General features: G+C 43.2%; 1 protein-coding gene across 3 annotated transcripts in view; it reads right to left on the bottom strand.

Moving 5' to 3' along the window:
* Positions 1-13,811: 13,811 nt before the first annotated feature.
* Positions 13,812-17,570, bottom strand: part of LOC142589534 (uncharacterized) — a 38,439-nt gene continuing 34,680 nt past the window's right edge. For all 3 annotated transcript variants that reach the window (XM_075700958.1, XM_075700959.1, XM_075700960.1), the window contains exons 8-11: positions 16,707-16,798; positions 16,031-16,189; positions 14,267-14,336; positions 13,812-14,184 (exon numbers count right to left, since the gene is read on the bottom strand). In XM_075700958.1, coding sequence (XP_075557073.1) covers positions 14,087-14,184; positions 14,267-14,336; positions 16,031-16,189; positions 16,707-16,798 — 419 coding nt within the window. In that variant the 3' untranslated portion in view covers positions 13,812-14,086. The remainder of the gene's footprint in view (positions 14,185-14,266; positions 14,337-16,030; positions 16,190-16,706; positions 16,799-17,570) is intronic.

Below are 17,570 nucleotides of genomic sequence, written 5' to 3'. Positions count from 1 at the left end.
TCCGATCTTATTACACGGGTGCGGAGAAATCGTTTCTCTCGGCAAGCACTGCAGCCAATTTGACGACGTGTGTTACAGTTAAAAGGAAAAGTTAAAATGTACTAACTGTATGAAGCGGATGTTTGATTTGTGCCGCCAATGTTTAAAAAAAAATTGTTGAAAATTGAAAAAAAGCAAACGCAGCCTTAAGTATCACTTTACCAATTTTTAACTCGGCAATAAAAAAAAAGCTGATACCACAATTTTATAGATTACACCTAACAGACATCTAAAGCCGACAAATTATTTCAAACATATACCACTCTAAGTTATACCACTAGTTTCAGAGTAGAAGTTTTGCAAAACCCCTGTAAACATTGTAAGAGCTTCACATAAGCGGCAAGTTCATGTCACATTTGTCTGTTTTCGATTATCTCATATGTAGTTTACATAACTGCGATATCTGTTCTTGGTGCTCAGTTACGCATTTATAAGCTTCGTGCATTAATCTTTTGCAAGCTTACCAATTTTCAGCAATTTCTGTAAAACATTTATAACCCTTAACCAAAATTATGCTCCCTACAGTCACCATAATTTACATTTCCCTCTCAAATGCATCAGATTTTATCCAGACCATTATTGGGCTGCTATCTCTTAAAAACATTTTTTTCGTCTATTTTAATAGACAGAATCGAAGTCGGTCTCTAGCTAAAGCATCCTCCTAAGGTTTCCCGATGGAATCAACTAAATTAATTCAAGCCGGAACGGCGCTTATGAAGCCAGGTGCGCTTACTGTGAAAATGTTTTCTGTATGGTCTCTGCTACCTGTTGCGCACTGACAACCGGCATGTCGGGAATTTCTAGTTAACTTCATTTTTATTGTGTGATGCCTACGTTTCTTTATTTTCGTAGTGAATTTTAATTGGAACCTCAAATTTCCTATTACGCTCATGTAAAACGCAGAAATATTTATATGCTTGTAGAATTCTCTTTATTTTAATAACGGGCTTTCTCTCTCTCCTTACAATTAATACACTATAGAGGAAACAACCTGAATGCAATCCAAGTTTAGCTTGACTGACTACTGGAGCAAATATAAGAAGTAGCGCTGCGTGTGTTTTGCAAAAAAATTAACGGACAACAGGTAACTTCCTAGCCTGAAAAAAAAAAAAACGATATTAAAGCAGCCAGATTACCGGATAACGAGTATAAAAACAGCTGCCGCAATTCTGTCAACTATAGCTCTACGGCTATACTGGTTTATTTTAAAGCCACGCAGCATTCTTAAAGATCGTCTTTGGCACTTAGCATAATTATAGTTATTGATGTGGATTACTCCGACAGGCCGACATTTGGCCGACAGGCCGACAAATGCATAATTGACTAATTAACATAGATTAACTAAGTAAGCTTTCAACTCATTACTTCATGGCACATATTGCAATTCAGGAATTTCAGCCGGTGATTTAGCACCGTGTATTCATTAATTTTCGGGATGACTTATCTTGAGATATTCATTCCCAAAGTGTGCGACGAAATACATTTATTTCGGCATTACGGTACATTACAGCATGTACAAAAATGCTGGGGGCACACGCTAAAAGCCACAAGCTTGACGGGGTCTGTACCCGATAGTTCTAATTACATTTGTGCTTCAATACGTAAAACGGCAGCTTATTAGAAAAATTAGTGCATTTTTACCGCAAGTTTTACGACATATACTTCGAAATCCGTGCGATGCTTAGAATTCGTTCCAAGTGGATATGGCTTGCAGAATCACAGGCTACTATTAGTTAATTACAATACGTACCGTAATGTAAATAATTAAGAAACCTAACTATTAATTGTTGGTTATTATGTGATTATGCATTCTTGATTTCTTGTGGCAGCAATGCCCACCGCTTCGAGCAATCCAGCTCAAGGACGACTGTTACGCTATCTGCCACAGGCGATTTTTGAAGTTTCTGTACGGTAAAAAAAAAAAAAAAGCATCCATATAGTTTGCGATCTATAACTGTCTTCGAACTACAGCTCTTAAAGGTATAGGCTGCATGCATGTGTCTGCATGTGTCTGCATGTATGCGTATTGCATGATATATATGATATATATTAGTTGTAAGCTTTAAACTGTTACATTGTACACGACAAAACCTTATTCACAAGTTAGCTATATATTATGGAGCGGCGCAGAATATACCGAGGTTTCTAACCCTGTACATCGTAATTAGGCATTTCAGAGTATGTAACATATAGCTTCATTATAGTTATGCGGTTAACAATGGTGTGTCATCTCTCTTTTTACGGGAGATATTTTATCAATATGCGTAAAAACACCGAAAGCTTACATGAAATACATGCTTGCAGCAGTCGGTAGAATTACATTCAGGGCCAATCAGGGTCCTGAGTGGCGCTGGGCGACTTCTCTCGGATATTGATCGGGTACCCACCAAATATGACGGCCGGATTGATAGCCGTCGCAGCAGGACAATTGGTAGTGCAACGCACGCGTGTAGCGGAGGTTGCGAGTTTGGAGCCCACCGGCGACAAAGACCTATTCGCCCGCTGTCATTTCCCCCTTCCCTAATTATCGTCTACAAGTCAGTATCAGCCACAGCTAATCGCTCCTACGCTTTTCTTGGCTTAGTGGTCTGTTGGAGTTATGTGGTCGCGATTAACAGAAATCGAGCCCCTGCGTTCCGTTTCTTCACGTTCGATAAATGGGGTTCTAACAAATTAACGTGAGTTTGATTTTATCTACGATAGCCCGACATGCATGTAGTTTAGAAACCACAGAGTGGATAACATTCGCGGAGCTAGCACCATCGATAAAAATCGATAAAGAGCATGTTGCACTTGCAAGCAATGTTTCATGAGAATTCACTTTAATGTTACTCGAAGCGGCCCCATTGCTTGACGGCCTAACGTGTGTCGCCAGGCACCGTGTAAAGACGAATGTTTTACGCTGCATCTTGCGTCACTTCGACTGCAAGCTTCGGCCCTACTTTTCGATGGCTCGGAGAGTTCCTAAAGTAAGTTACCACGAAATAAACTGTGCAACCACACGACCTACAGAAAAAAAAAATCTCGCACGTAAAAGGATCGAAAACGCCGAAGTCTGCAAGGAAGTCAACATCACGTCCCGCACTTACCCGCGTGTCTACAGTCGAATGGGGATATTTTCGCTCCACCCGCTTCACTTGCTTATAGCATTTGTAGCTGCAGTTCCCCCTATTAAGGCACTGCAAAATAGAAGAACTGCTTGGCATGACGGTGTTTCAAGATGAGCGTAGGCGTAGTAAAGTGGCTCGCTGCCTGATGTCTTTATTGATGGCACACTCTCCCCGAAAGACTATATATTAGCACTCCCAATACGCTGTGCTCACTGGGAAAGTTTATTCCCGCGTCAGGCACATCAACCTGCACACTGACAAGGCGCCCCGAATGTGCTTGTTTAACTATACACTCTTAAGCAAAATTACACCCTTTTGCCACACAACAATAATCGTCATCTGTCTTGTCCGCATTTCCTTTCTTTAACCAGGAGAGCCAGGTACTTCCCAGTAACGAACGGCATGCACGTTATCAGCATGACATAGCATTCCCGACAGGAAAGTAGTGGGCGCGGCGTTTTCAAGAAAGGAAACGCAAGCAAGGCAGATGACGATTATTCTTATGTTGTGGAGATACACTCCAAAGAGTGTAACTTTGCCTAAGAGTGTATCTGTTCCATTAACCGAGATCAGAGGCGATGCGCTCTTAAACAAATGTACATCCTTTGGGTCGTATCTTGCCACACAACGATAATCGTCATCTATCTTGCTTGCGTTTCCTTTCTTGAAAACGCTGCGCTCGCTACTTTCCTGTCAGGAATGCTCTGTCGCGCTGATAACACGCATGCCGTTCGTGACTGGGAAGTACCGTACTGACCAGAACTACTCTGCAATTTTAAACTATCACAGAATAAATAGAATGAAACTACCACCCCAGATAAGAACCTCAGTAAGGAAGAACATGTTATATGGAGAAAGCTCAAACCTATACATATAACAACCTGTACATTCTCTATAAAATTCATCCCGAAAGATATACGGACACATGCCCATGGTGCGGAGCCACGCCAACCTTATACCACATCTCATGGGCATGCACGGCATATGCACAAAAGGCAAACACAGAAATTACGGATCATACACAATGGGAGGCGGCGCTGTCGAGTTCACAGGAAGAGGTCCGATGGGCCATCATCCGACAAGCAAGACGGCGCGCGGAAGCCAGTGGGGCCCTTGTCTAGGGGCTCCACGCATTGAGCGTTTTATTCTTCAATGAAGTTCTTCTGTTCTGTTCTGTACACCTTCTTTTTCAATGTTAATGACAAGCTTCCAGTCAGGAGCTGGCAATGTCTGCCGTATGCGATCCAACCCATTTTTATTCTTCTATGAATTTCCTTCTCGTGATCAGGGTTCCCTGTGGTTAATTGACCTAGGTAAACGTACTCCTTCACAGACTCTAGAGGCTCACTGGCGATCCTGAACCCTTGTTTTCTTGCCCGGCTGTTGAACATTACCTTTGTTTTCTGCATATTAATCTTCAACCCGACTCTTACACTTTCTCTGTTAAGGTTCTCAATCATTTGTTCTAACTCGTCTGCATTGTTGCTGAACAGGACAATATCATTTGCAAATCGAAGGTTGCTGAGATATTCGCCTTCGATCCTTACTTCTAAGCCTTCCCAGTTTAATAGCTTGAATACTTATTCCAAGTACGCAGTGAATAACATTGGAGAGATTGCGTCTCCTTGTCTGACCCTTTTCTTTATAGGTATCTTCCTACTGTTCTTGTGGAGAATTAAGGTAGCTGTGGAACCTCTATAGATATTTTCCAAGGTATTCAGTAAGCCTACTATACACCTTGATTACGTAATGCCTCTATGGCTGCTGGTATCTCTACTGAATCAAATGCCTTTTCGTAATATATAAAAGCCATATAGACAGGTTGATTGTACTCTGCGGATTTCTTGATACCCTTATTAATGACATTGATGTGATTCATTGCAGAGTATCCCTTCCTGAAGCCAGACTGTTCCCTTGGTTGATTGAAGTACAGTGTAGCCCTTATTCTATTGGAGATTATTTTGGTAAATATTTTATATAATACTGAGAGTAAGCTAATAGGCCTATAGTTTTTTCAATTCTTAAACGTCTTCCGTTTTGTTGATTATTATATTGTTTGCATTGTTCCAGCTTTCTGGGACCCTTGAAGTCGATAGACACTTCGTATGGAGAGTCGCCAGTTTTTCAAGCATTAGGTCTTCTCCATCTTTGTTTAAATCGACTGTTATTCCATTTCATGTCTTTTCAGCCTTTCATGCTTAAGCATTTCATGTCTTTCAAGTCTCCTCTAACCCCATCGCTAGTTATAGGATGAGGCTCTGCAAGCTGTTCATTACTGCTTCGAATGGCGGCGTCGTGAATCCTCTGGGTGCTGTACAGGTCAGCATAGAATTCTTCCGCTGCTTTTACTATATCTTCGAGATTGCGGCTGATATGACCCTGCTTAACTTTCAGTTCATTCAGTTCGGTTTGTCCTACGCCAAGTTTCTTGGACACTGATTTCATGCTCCGTCCATTTGTTACGGCTTCCGCAGTCTCTCTCACGTTATAATTTCGAATATCCCTTATTTTTTCCTTGTTGGTCAGTATTGAGAGTCCCGCGAATTCTTGCTTATCTCTTGAGTTGGACACTTCCATTCTTTGTCGTTTCTTTATTAGGTCCTTTGTTACTTGGGAGAGCTTGCCTACTGGTTGCCTTGGTCCACTCAGAAGAGGCCTTCTCTTATAAAATCGATAGTACTGCGCTGCCGATGATGATGCATGCCGGAAAACATGCTATGAAAAAGCTACTTTGCAATCATTTTTAGAGTTCGAGTGTTCCCTATAGCAATTCGAGAGACCGTGACTTCAGAATTAATAGATTATGATTGGCTTTTAGAGAAACCCCGCCTTGACATCTTTACTGTGCTTCGTAAGAAGATGCAAATTCGATTTTTATATTAGATGCTGCGACAACTATTTTCTGCGGATATTCTGTTATCACTATCATTGGCCCAAACATGCGATTCGCTATGCCGGATAGGTAGGGACCCCATGTACACGCCAACCTTTTCCCGCTATTATATGTCTTGTGAAATTTTTCTCAGAGATAAGATATTCAATACCAAATAGGTCAGATAGGCCAACATGTAGCTTCCGCTTAAGCTATTTTCTGTGGGTGCGTCTCTGGTAAAAAAAAATAAAGTTCGTTGTCTGTCTGTCTGGTAAAAAATATAATTGATTGCCGTCTAACGAAGATATGATTTAGTATCGTGGCCAAAAGGGACCGTGAATATTGCGATCTTGGGGAAAGCCCTTCAAATCAATCACGGTTTCGGATGTTTTCGTCACTGTCAGAACCCTTGACACCGACGATAGGCGCTATGTACTGTGATGTCTAACGTCTTTTCTCCCTTGCAAAAATGTAATAATCATGTAATACCATGTAATAACTACACTGTCGGCTCTGAGAAACGCCTAAGGCAGGAAAGCGAAAGGTCTGGGTGTAATTCTGCCAAAATGCGTGCCTAAACGTAAGCGTAAAGGCGTTCAAACGTGTAACTAGTCGCATCGGAATACTGCCGTCTCAGAGGGGATTCGATTCCGCCTTATGTTCAACGTCGTCGTCGTCGTCGTCGTCGTCGTCATAATAATAATAATAATAATAATAATAATAATAATAATAATAATAATAATAATAATAATAATAATAATAATAATAATAATCGTCGTCGTCATCATCATCATCAAGCTGGTTACGCCCACTGCAGGGCAAAGGCCTCTCCCATACTTCTCCAAGTACCCCGGTCATGTGCTAACTGCGGCCATGTTGTCCCTGCAAACTTCTTAATCTCATCCGCCCACCTAACTTTCTGCCGCCCCCTTCCACGCTTTCCTCCTCTTGGAGTCCAGCCCGTAATCCTTAATGACCATCGTTTATCTTCCCTCCTCATTACATGCTCTGCCCATACTAAGGTGTCATGAACTCGCATTCGTTTCCTCAGCCAATCTGCTCTCTTCTTACACTCTAAGAAATGTTTACACTATTTGTAGTGTATACAGTCTAGCCCGGTTATAACGAAGTCGGTAGGAATCGGAAATCACTTCGCTATATCCGCTATTTCGTAATATGTGGACTATGAAAAAAATGCAAACATGGGCATACCGATTTATTGCCGCTGAAAGAAGTGGTCCAGCGTCCCCTCAACACGTTTCGCGAGTGCGGAGTTCAGGATTGCGGCTTCCATACCATCCAACTGCGAACCAAAGATCTGGTCGAACTCCGGACTCCCGAGGTACATCCGTAGCGTGTCAACAGCTGCGATGGCCGCTGTTCAAGGACGGCGCAACACGAGACCGGCGTGCCATGCGATGCAGTGAAGCAACCTCTCGCTCCGCGGGAGAGCAGACGACGCCCCGGAAGGGCGCCGTCAGCCGAATTTTGCTCTTATTATCGCGGAAAAAATCGCCTCAAGGACGCAAAAATGTGTTGATAGACAGATTATTTTTCGGTTGGTATTAAATCTCTTCGTTATATCCGCTGACGCGCTCTTATTTACTTTGTTAAAACCGGACCCAAAATGTATTGAAAATGCCAAAAATGGGAATGGGAAATTGAAATTCCTTCGTTATAACCGCTATTTCGCTATAAGTGGCTTCGTTATAACCGGAATCGACTGTATATGCCACACAACAATAATCGTCACCTGTCTTGCCCCCATTTCCTTTATTGAAAACGCTGTGCTCGTTACTTTCCTGTCGAGAATGCTATGTCATGCTGATAACGCGCATGCCGCTCGTTGCTGGAAAGTACCGGGCTCGCCGCGTTAAAGAAAGGAAATGCGGACAAGACGTTGACGATTACCGTTGTGTGGCAAATATACACCCCAAAGGGCGCAACTGTTTTTAGAGGGTATCCCTAAACGTTACACCATCACTCTTCTTTCCATAGCTCGTTGCGTCGTCCTCAATTTAAGTAGAACCTTTTTCGTAAGCCTCCAGGTTTCTGCCTCGTAGGTGAGTACTGCCAAGACACAGTTGTTATACACTTTTCTCTTGAGGGATAATGACAACCTGCTGTTCATGATCTGAGAATGCCTGCCAAACGCACCCCAGCCCATTCTTATTCTTCTGATTATTTCCATCTCATGATCCGGATCCGCAGTCACAACCTGCCCTAAGTAGATGTATTCCCTTACCACTTCCAGTGCCTCGCTACCTATCATAAACTGCTGTTCTCTTCCGAGACTGTGAAACATTACTTTAGTTTTCTGCAGATTAATTTTTAGACCCACCGTTCTGCTTTGCCTGTCCAGGTCAGTGAGCATGCATTGCAATTGGTCCCCTGAGTTACTAAGCAAGGCAATATCATCAGCGATTCGCAAGTTACTAAGGTATTCTCCGTTAACTCTTATTCCCAATTCTTCCCAATCCAGGTCTCTGAATACCTCCTGTAAACACGCTGTGAATAGCATTGGAGAGATCGCATCTCCCTGCCTGACGCCCTTCTTTGTTGGGATTTTGTTGCTTTCTTTGTGGAGGACTACGGTGGCTGTGGAGCCGCTATAGATATCTTTCAGTATTTTTACCTACGGCTCGTCTACCCTGCGATTCCGTAATGCCTCCATGACTGCTGAGGTTTCGACTGAATCAAACGCTTTTTCGTAATCAATGAAAGCTATGTATAAAAGTTGGTTATATTCCGCACATTTCTCTATCACCTGATTGATAGTGTGAATATGGTCTACAGCAGAACGTCAAATCCAGCGTTTGCTCTACAGTTTTTCTTGTTCTTGTTGTAAGCTTTATTACTGTTTTAGCAAGCTTTGGAGCGCTGCCGGAGCGCTCTGATTCGACCTGTAAAATATACCATAAGTGCATATCTAAGGGAGACGCTAAGACTTCCCTTGTGCCATCCTTCTGCGGTGTCTTGAGACAGGTAGAAAGGCACAGAAAGAAAACGTGCTTAAAAACAAGTCATGGGAGCGGAGATTTTAGTGTGAACTTTTATGTACAGAGAAAGCTTTGACACGACCATAGAGTTTCTCGCTAAGGTGACTAGAGAAGACTCTGGCGTTAAGATCGTTTAGTTACTATGGTAATGATGGTCAGTACATGAATTTGTCTAATCATCGCTCTTGTGTATTCAAAGTATATTCTAGCGTTATTTATTGTGTTTTATGTTTATATTTCTAAATTTCTAGAGCACTCATAGTTTTCTCCGGCACAGTAGGGCAAATAAGTCATCACGATATGCGTAATTATTGCCAGTTGTTGAACTTAATACGAAATATTTTGTTGAATATGATCAATCTGTGAAGCCACAGAGCCGCTTGAAGCCCCAAAGACGAAATATGAGCAAATTCATGCATTGCCCACCATTCTCAGGTTAGCTGCAGCTGCCGTAGTGGTCGCTCCCTTGCAGACACTAGTGCCAGAGTTTTATCTAGAGATTTTTGTGGGAAACCACCAGGGCAAAACTACATCCGAGCAAGATTAAGGTAGCCAACACTGCAGAAGAGGTTGAAGGGGAAATAAACTTAAAATTAAGATTAAACCACGATGCGATAATGAGGCACGGTGTAGTGGGCGATTCCGGATCAATTTTGACCAGCTGGGTTTCTCTAACGGGCACCCAATAGATGGTACAGGGGTATTTTTCCATTGAGCCCTCATATATATGCAGCCGCTGCGGCCAGAATTTGTTCCCGCGACTTCGTGCTTAGCAGGGCAACGCAAAAGCCACTAAGCAACCATGGCGGGTGTTGAACAGAGAGAGAAAAATAGTGAGTTACGTAGTTGAAACGGGGGAGTACTAAACCAGCGGAAAGGCAATGAAGGTTGACTTTTTCAGCAAGAAAAAGAAAACGAGTCCTCCTGAAGAAAAAGTGGCAGGAGGCCTTCTGGGCAGATCGAGGAATTCTCCATCCAGCTCTGTGCTCACCTCTTTTGTTTTCTGGCGGGAATGATTGACGTTGATTTACTTAAATAAGTAAATTGAAATCGTTCAGAAGAGAGAGAATGGAAGGAACAAATTGACGCATACGTTCCTTATGGCTGCCTCGCATTGTGTGGAAGGTGCGAATGGGCTAATGGTACTGAAAAGCAAGAAGAGAAAAAGACAAACATACGCTATTGTCGTAATTTTTTGCGTCATCTACTCCTATAGAAGGATTCCGCCGAGCAGTCGCACTCTTGGTTAAATAAATTTCTTTCTTATCTCTCTGGTGCTATCTAAAGCGTTCTATTGTGCGTTCTCATGCGACAGAATGGAGAAAGAACATGTTTGTATGACTCATTGCACTGCAAAATTCATGCGCACCGATTTTGGCGGCTGGCCTGTATATAATCGAGACAGTGCACCAAAGCGGTGACCAAGCGCACAGGGGTTGACGTACATTGCAGAAACGGCATAAGAGGAAGCTTTAGCTCGGAAGCTCCTATCTGGATACTTCGGAAAGGAGAAATCATTTATTTCAGTAAGCACTGCGGCAAATTTGATGAGGTTGGTTGTATATAAGATGAAAAAGTAAATGCGAGTGACTGTTGCAAGCAGAGTTTTGATTTAGGCCATGAATATTTAAATACAATTGTCGAAAATAGCAAATTTTCACATAGCAACATTATCAAGTTTACAACTGTGTAACTCAGCAACGAAAAATTATATCACAATTCTGTAAAGTGCACTTAATAGCATATGTGACGTGGGCAAAATTTCTTTGTTATACGGCGCTTTTCAATATAATGTTATTATGTCAGTATAACTTTTTCTAAACCCTTATAAAGACTGTAAGGAATTCACTGAAGCTGTAAATTTATATGTCATAATTGTGCCCTCTAGATGGCCTAACGTAGGCAGCTTTCAGAGCATCGATATCTGTTTTTGATGCAGAACGACAAATCCGCAAACTGCGGGCTTCGATATTTATTAATTTACAGTTTTTTAAAACTTACTGTGAAATAATTTCGGCTCTAGATAAAACATTTGTGTGAAATGTCACTAGAATTGAACTTTCTCTCTATAATGCAATTCATTTCATTAAAATCAGCCCAGGCGTTATCTCAGAAATACATTTCTGCGCTTTACACGTATTTGAAAGGCGGCATCCGAGTGGGGACGCAGCCGAAGGCTGATCTTCCTAGCGCTCTTCACATTTATCGCGAGTGCGTGTCGCGTTGTGTAGATTAACCAGCTCCACCGGGAAAGCTATCCGGCCACCGGAGCGGGCGTGTTGCCTCTAGTAGTGAAGGTGACAGTATATCATAGATGCAAGTGGAAGAGACTCTTCAGAGAAGAGATCCCCTACGGAGATAGGGTGATAGAATATTGAGAGCTGGGACACGTGGTGCGTGCCATTGCGGCCCTTAAGATGACTGACGCAGGGGTGCAAATGCTGCGCCAATTGCGCCGTCTTTCGCCAAACCGCACGAAAGCACTAATTTCGAATGAAATTGCCAAATTTAGCAGGATGCACGTGTTTGTTCTGTGGCAATCCATAGACATGCATTGGCTAGCCCGGCAGTCCAAGCCTATGCAATCCGTCTCAGCATCGGCGTCGTTGCAGTGTTGGTTGTGTTCGGTGGCATAATTCTGCACGAATGCGCTTAATTAGCTGAATTGATAAATTTACCTAATCGATAAGATGTCAATGAAAACGTTGTGGAGGGCGTTGACAAATGACCAATAACAGCAGTTAGAACAACCTAGGCTTCGGGAAGACTTTTTAGCGAGAAAGAAAGCCCGTGAAATAAATAAAAAAGAACGAAAAAGAAAAGAAAGGCTGTGAGCGAGACAACGCTTCTGTGCACCAAATATTTACGCAAACCTCGTCAAGTAGTGGCAGTGGGAACCAACGGTGGTGCTTTTTTTTCGCTGCGCCAGAAGTATTTGGCGCGCGTATTCGGTCCCTGTCACACGCGAAGCTGCGCGATTTTGTGACGGGATGCTTTCCAAACCGTTGCGAGACAGCGATCCAGGTTTGCACTTTCGTAATATGCACAATGCACTGATGACGTTTACGTCTCGGACCGCTCATACTAAGGTGTGGGGATGCCGTATCATGTGGATTAAAAAAACAGAACTAGAAAAAAAATGTGCAGGCTTGTTCGTGCTTTTTTTATTTTGTCGGAAAAAAGGACCACACAAAAGCTAGGTTCCTACATAAATTGTTATCGGTCCTTTCATGACGTATTCCACAACTTCTGCATTAGCATCTTATTGAATATGTGAGGTAATAAATTTTAGTTCAGTAAGATTAAATACTGGCTGCTTGTTCACAATGAAAAAAAACTCGACTAGCATAACACAAGCCTATGAACAAAAGGCCTCGGTTATTTTTTTCTAGGCCCCATTTATAAATGTTGGCTTAGAAGTAGGCGTGGCTTTGATTCGCACGAGATTTTTCACCGCTATCGAGGAGGGCCTTCACGTATCTTCTTGGTTATGCTGTTTCTGAGCGCGCGCATGCGTCGAGTTGGGTGTGTATACAATCCCCTCGCGTGAAAATAAACCAGTGGAAGTCAGCGTTTGGTGGTGTCTTTACTCTGTCAGTCCCTGTCGATTTATTGTGTGCTGTGATCCAATAGACATGTATAACCAACTAGCCCACTAGCTCGTCCTGAGTAAGTTGGCACATGCGGTATGTAATATTAGGGTGTTTTCTGAGAAACCTGTAGTGACTTTCCTTGAAGCTTCATGCTACAGCCATGTGGATCACTTTCCCTGTCTTCAATATTGCTCGCCTTGCAGGCTTCGAAGCCTCCGCAGAACTGATCTGTCGTAACCTAATAGCGTTCTGCAAAGTTAAATAAGGAACACCTTTTCTTCGTATGCGTGTATTTGATTCATATTGAAATTTGCTAAGTCGCTCCAAAACGCGTGTTTACTGCTCCAAAACGGACCAATCATGCTCCAAACCTGCTCCAAAGTGGAAACTTTGCTGCTCCAAAGCTTCCTTGGTTGCTTTCATTCCTGCTGACGAGTCTCGGCTCATGTGAAAGTACCATGCGTATCATTTAAGGAATAACGAAGGGTGCGGAAATAGAAGAAATCGCAGAAAAAGCTAAATTATGCATAAATTTGGCTTTTTTCCAGCTTTGTTTGCCTCAATATCCGGTTTAGATATGCAGCTGTGATCCGAATTACCCTTTGACATCTTTTAGGTAAGGTGTGTAGCCCACTGACCTCTGATACCCACTGTTAACTGCCACCCACTACTAGATCTAACACAAACATTCATGCGCGCGTTATTTCGATAAAACTGGAAACATCGCTTACTATAGCGCAAGCGCGCACGCGCGGACACACAAAAGAAAAAAAAAATGAACCGCTTGATCCAGGCGCCCGAATCGTTTTTCTGCGCGGACCAATACACTGCGCACTATTCAGTATGAATACCTGGGCATATTAATATAAGAAATAGTTTTATAATTTGATAGTTTGCCTTGTGGCATAAAATGAGTAGTGTATCTCATATATATTCCACATACAGCTGATTCTTTTCATTTACCCTAGAAAACATCTTGGAACAACACAGTGATAGAGAAAAATGAAAAAAAGAAACCTTATGAAGCGGCAGTTTTCTTTTAACTGGGGCTCCTATTTGAGGCGTTAAAGGCCAAGAAAGAAAAAAAAAAGCTCTCATGAAGCCACCGAATCACGAGGTCATCCATATCAGTAGGGCACATATTACCGGATTGAAAGTGAGCTTATGTTTTTACCATGTGACAGCCCATAATCGTAAAGTCATGTAATCAGCACATCCTTTACTTTGTTATTCATAAACTTAAACGGGTACTTCTTCGGAACTTTGAGGTCTTTCCTCCTTTTCGAGGTCGTGGCACTTGGTGCAGCCGTCGCACTGTCAGCATGGCTTGTGGTTGGACCCCTGAGAATACGAGAGCATCCAGCCGTCTTCGCAAACTTGAATCTTCGGGAGTCCCTCTACAATTATTTTCCCGGGTTGCACTCACTCGAAGCATTCGCCAATCAATGCAGTGGGTAATTCGGCCTTTTTTGTTCAAAGTTCTTGGCGAGGGAAACTTCGCCAGTGGAGCTGCGAGTAGTACTCTTCACGGACGACGTACCTCGACGTCAACTTGTTGGAGTCCGGGCATCCTACAGAGGGAGTTGAGAAAGAAAATAAATATTGGGTAGACGTTAATATCCAAAAATGATCTAGAGAACATGTATTCCTTACCCAGCAAAGCGATGGTTCGCTCAAACTCTGATCTCAATATCTCGAGCATCCTGGCGACACCTTCCGTACCCTAGAAGAAACAAGAATAGCACCAAGTCGCTGAGGTCACATGTCCATATTGAAAGCTTTAGACAGAAGGAAAGATGTTTGTTCTCATGACTATATTTATTAAGGTTCTGTCTACTGAAGAAGTTAACACTACAACGCCGTTCTTCAGCTAGTCCACATTCTGCAAGTGCGACGTGAGGACAAATGATCTCCTTGCTGCTGCCATATGCAAAGATGAGATGGAAAGCAGTGGCTCCTTCTGGAGACGGTTACAACGAGTACTCATCGCCATGAGAAGCATACTAAATCGTGATTGGACTTTCTGGTATTGGTAATCAGGGGTAATCAGTGGTGCTTTAGTACTTTACCATCTCGCGTGTGACGGAGCAATCTGTAATGCTGTTGGGCTTGAAGACGCTGAGTCATTCATATTGCTTAACATATCCTTGATAGGGAACATCTCAGTTTGCACATACATGTGGCAAACAAATGGAGTGGGCTGATGCTGAAATCTATGTGGACGTAAATGGAGATCGCTGGGAGAGGCTCTTCGTTTTTTAGGCAACATAAGTATAGCATTTATGATGATTACATGAAACACATTTATAAGTTGCTGTCGGCGTGGGGTCAGAGAACCGATGTGAGATCACTATGCAATTTTTTTTTCTAACCCCCTTCCTGCACTTCTCGTGTATCGGCTGCTTCAAGCGGCAACGGTACAAAATGCATTTTGACCATCTCATTGGTTTGATGTAATACAATGCGCTTATATTAGACGTAAACGTTAGAAAATAACGACAAGACACACATAACACTGTGTGTGCCCCCTCTTTCCTTTCTATTGTCCACGCCTGCTAAGAGCGTCATACGTCTTGATTAGGCTCAATCAACCGCCAAACTATAGTTGTGCTTTCGGTTTGAGTGTCCCACGAGGTAAACTGCTCGTTGTTTTACAATATTCTGGTACTGTAGTGAGAGCTATGATGGGCGTAAGGTTCTTGAAATTATTGTAATAATTATTACTATTGATGTAAATTTATATAAGCATCACACAACAGTGCATGCATTTTAGGCGGGATTATTCGAAGTAGGCTAGCGCCAAACTCAGCTTATTCCGAAATGCATGGCGGGATATTTGGATGACACAGTCAGGTTCAGCATACGCGAAGGCTCTTTCCGTTTGTTCATATTTTCTTGGAGGGAGCACTGCGGAGGTCACTCTGACATGATGGCACATCCTTGGGGCTAACTAAGTCATGTGATTACGACTAGCAGATGATTCAGCTGTTCATGGGCGTCAGCAGAAATTCGGCACTAGCATCATATCGAGCGCGGTTCTGTCATACACTTTAAGAGCTTCTGCGCTGTTGGTGAGCATGTCCCGCGTTACTATAAGTTTTTGGGTAATCTTCGCTTTTAACAAAGTAGCGGTTATAATGAAGCCAATTTCCAGTCACGACGACTTCGTTATAATGAGGGTTTACTTGTCGATGCCCTGCCGATGAGCCCCTATAGCCATTCTCGCCTAGTTGACCTCTCTTCCTTTCCTATCCTTGTTTTGTATCTCTCTCTATCTTATCGGGAACCTCTCGCTCGCATTGGTAGCTTACGCGTTCCTTGTAATTTATTACGAAACGCGTGCTGGGGACGCGCCGAGGTCATCGAAAGATGCTTCGCGACGTTTGAAGGAAGCGGCGAGACGGGACGGGTGCTCACGTTGTACGAGAGCCCCCACAGGGCGGGCCTCCCCACGAACACGGCGCGCGCCCCCAGGCTGAGCGCCTTGGCCGCGTCGGCGCCGCTCCGCACTCCGCCGTCCATGTAGACCTCCACTCGACCCCGAGTCGCCGCGACGATCTCGGGCAGGGCCTCGATCTGGAACGAGAGGAGGAGCGGCGCTGGTTCGTCACTTTCGACAAGTGGGAGCCCGAGGCACGCTCACGGTGCGCATTATTTTGTACTATATAAGGGGAGGCGATAACCAGTGTTCCTGAAATCGGTTCAAATGGAGAAAATTTAAACACAAACGAAAAAAGAAAATGCAGCTGTACGCACTCGAACGGACGCTGATATGATAAATGTCTGCGCACGATAAACGAGAAACGACAAACAACTGCAGCTAATATGTGACGACATAGCATAAATGGGTCAGTTCGCTTCTGCGTTTCGTACAAATGAAAGATATATTAAATGGAACGAAAAAGGATCTGTGTGGTAACGACGAAAGGGTTGTCATACGACTGCTGAATGGCCTTCTTGTAATCTCACAAGCAGTCGTACAAAGAGTAGTTCGAATTTGGCGCTCATTTTCTTTCATTTTTGCGTCCAGACTAAATCGCGCTACTGCATACAAGCTACATGTACTACGAGAACCCCTTCTTGGAGCACTCACCGTCGCTGGTGCTCCGTCAAGCTGGCGGCCTCCGTGATTGGATACCAAGACGGCAGCTGCTCCGTACGTTTGCGCGTAGACAGCTGCCTCGGCTGCACCCAGAAGCAGGACACGCGGTCCGTTCGGAGTTTGCCGGACCATGAAACGGCTGAATCATCTGACAGTTATCTGAATCTCGGAAAGCGAGATATTATCCTGTGACATAGATCATCATTCTGCAGAAGTATTTTTACAGTGGAAGCATAATCAATATTATCACATCTATAAGCCCCATAAATACACAGATAGATAAGGAGGCTTACAATTGTGTCCTTAAAGGGGCACCATATCCACTCGCTTGAAGAAGAGAGGAATCTTAACAGCATTCATGCTGTCGAAGATCAGAACAACACATCGAAGCTTTACTAGGAAATGAAAAAAAAAAGAAACAAGGAATGAAAAATGTAGGCTTTAGGTATTTTTTCATTCGCTTTCATGACCATTAAGCTATCATTTCTTTAGTTCGGTTAATTAGTACAAGTGATTTCCCCTATGTTTTCCTTGGCGTCTTTGTTTGTTGGCTTCTCGTGATAGGCTTTAGGTATGTGGCACGTAATATATGAGAGTGACTGCTTATCCGTGCTGCAATTCAAAACATATTGGGAAATCAAAACTTGCGTACAGGTTGAACAGAGCAATCTTTCAAGCAGTAAGCACAGTGAGAGAGAGGCTGACTGAGAAGCTGACTGAGATGCTAGCCTGTTTAATGGCCTGGCATGCTAGTCCAAGTCTGTAAGTTCCTGTGGATGTACGCGTGCTTAACAAAATTAAGACAGCACGAAAAGCTGCAATGTAGAAGGAAGCCGTGCTTGAATGTCGTGCGTT

This window comes from Dermacentor variabilis, chromosome 8 (assembly GCF_050947875.1).
Source record: "Dermacentor variabilis isolate Ectoservices chromosome 8, ASM5094787v1, whole genome shotgun sequence".
NCBI lineage: Eukaryota > Metazoa > Arthropoda > Arachnida > Ixodida > Ixodidae > Dermacentor > Dermacentor variabilis.
This window is presented reverse-complemented; position numbering and strand designations above follow the sequence as displayed.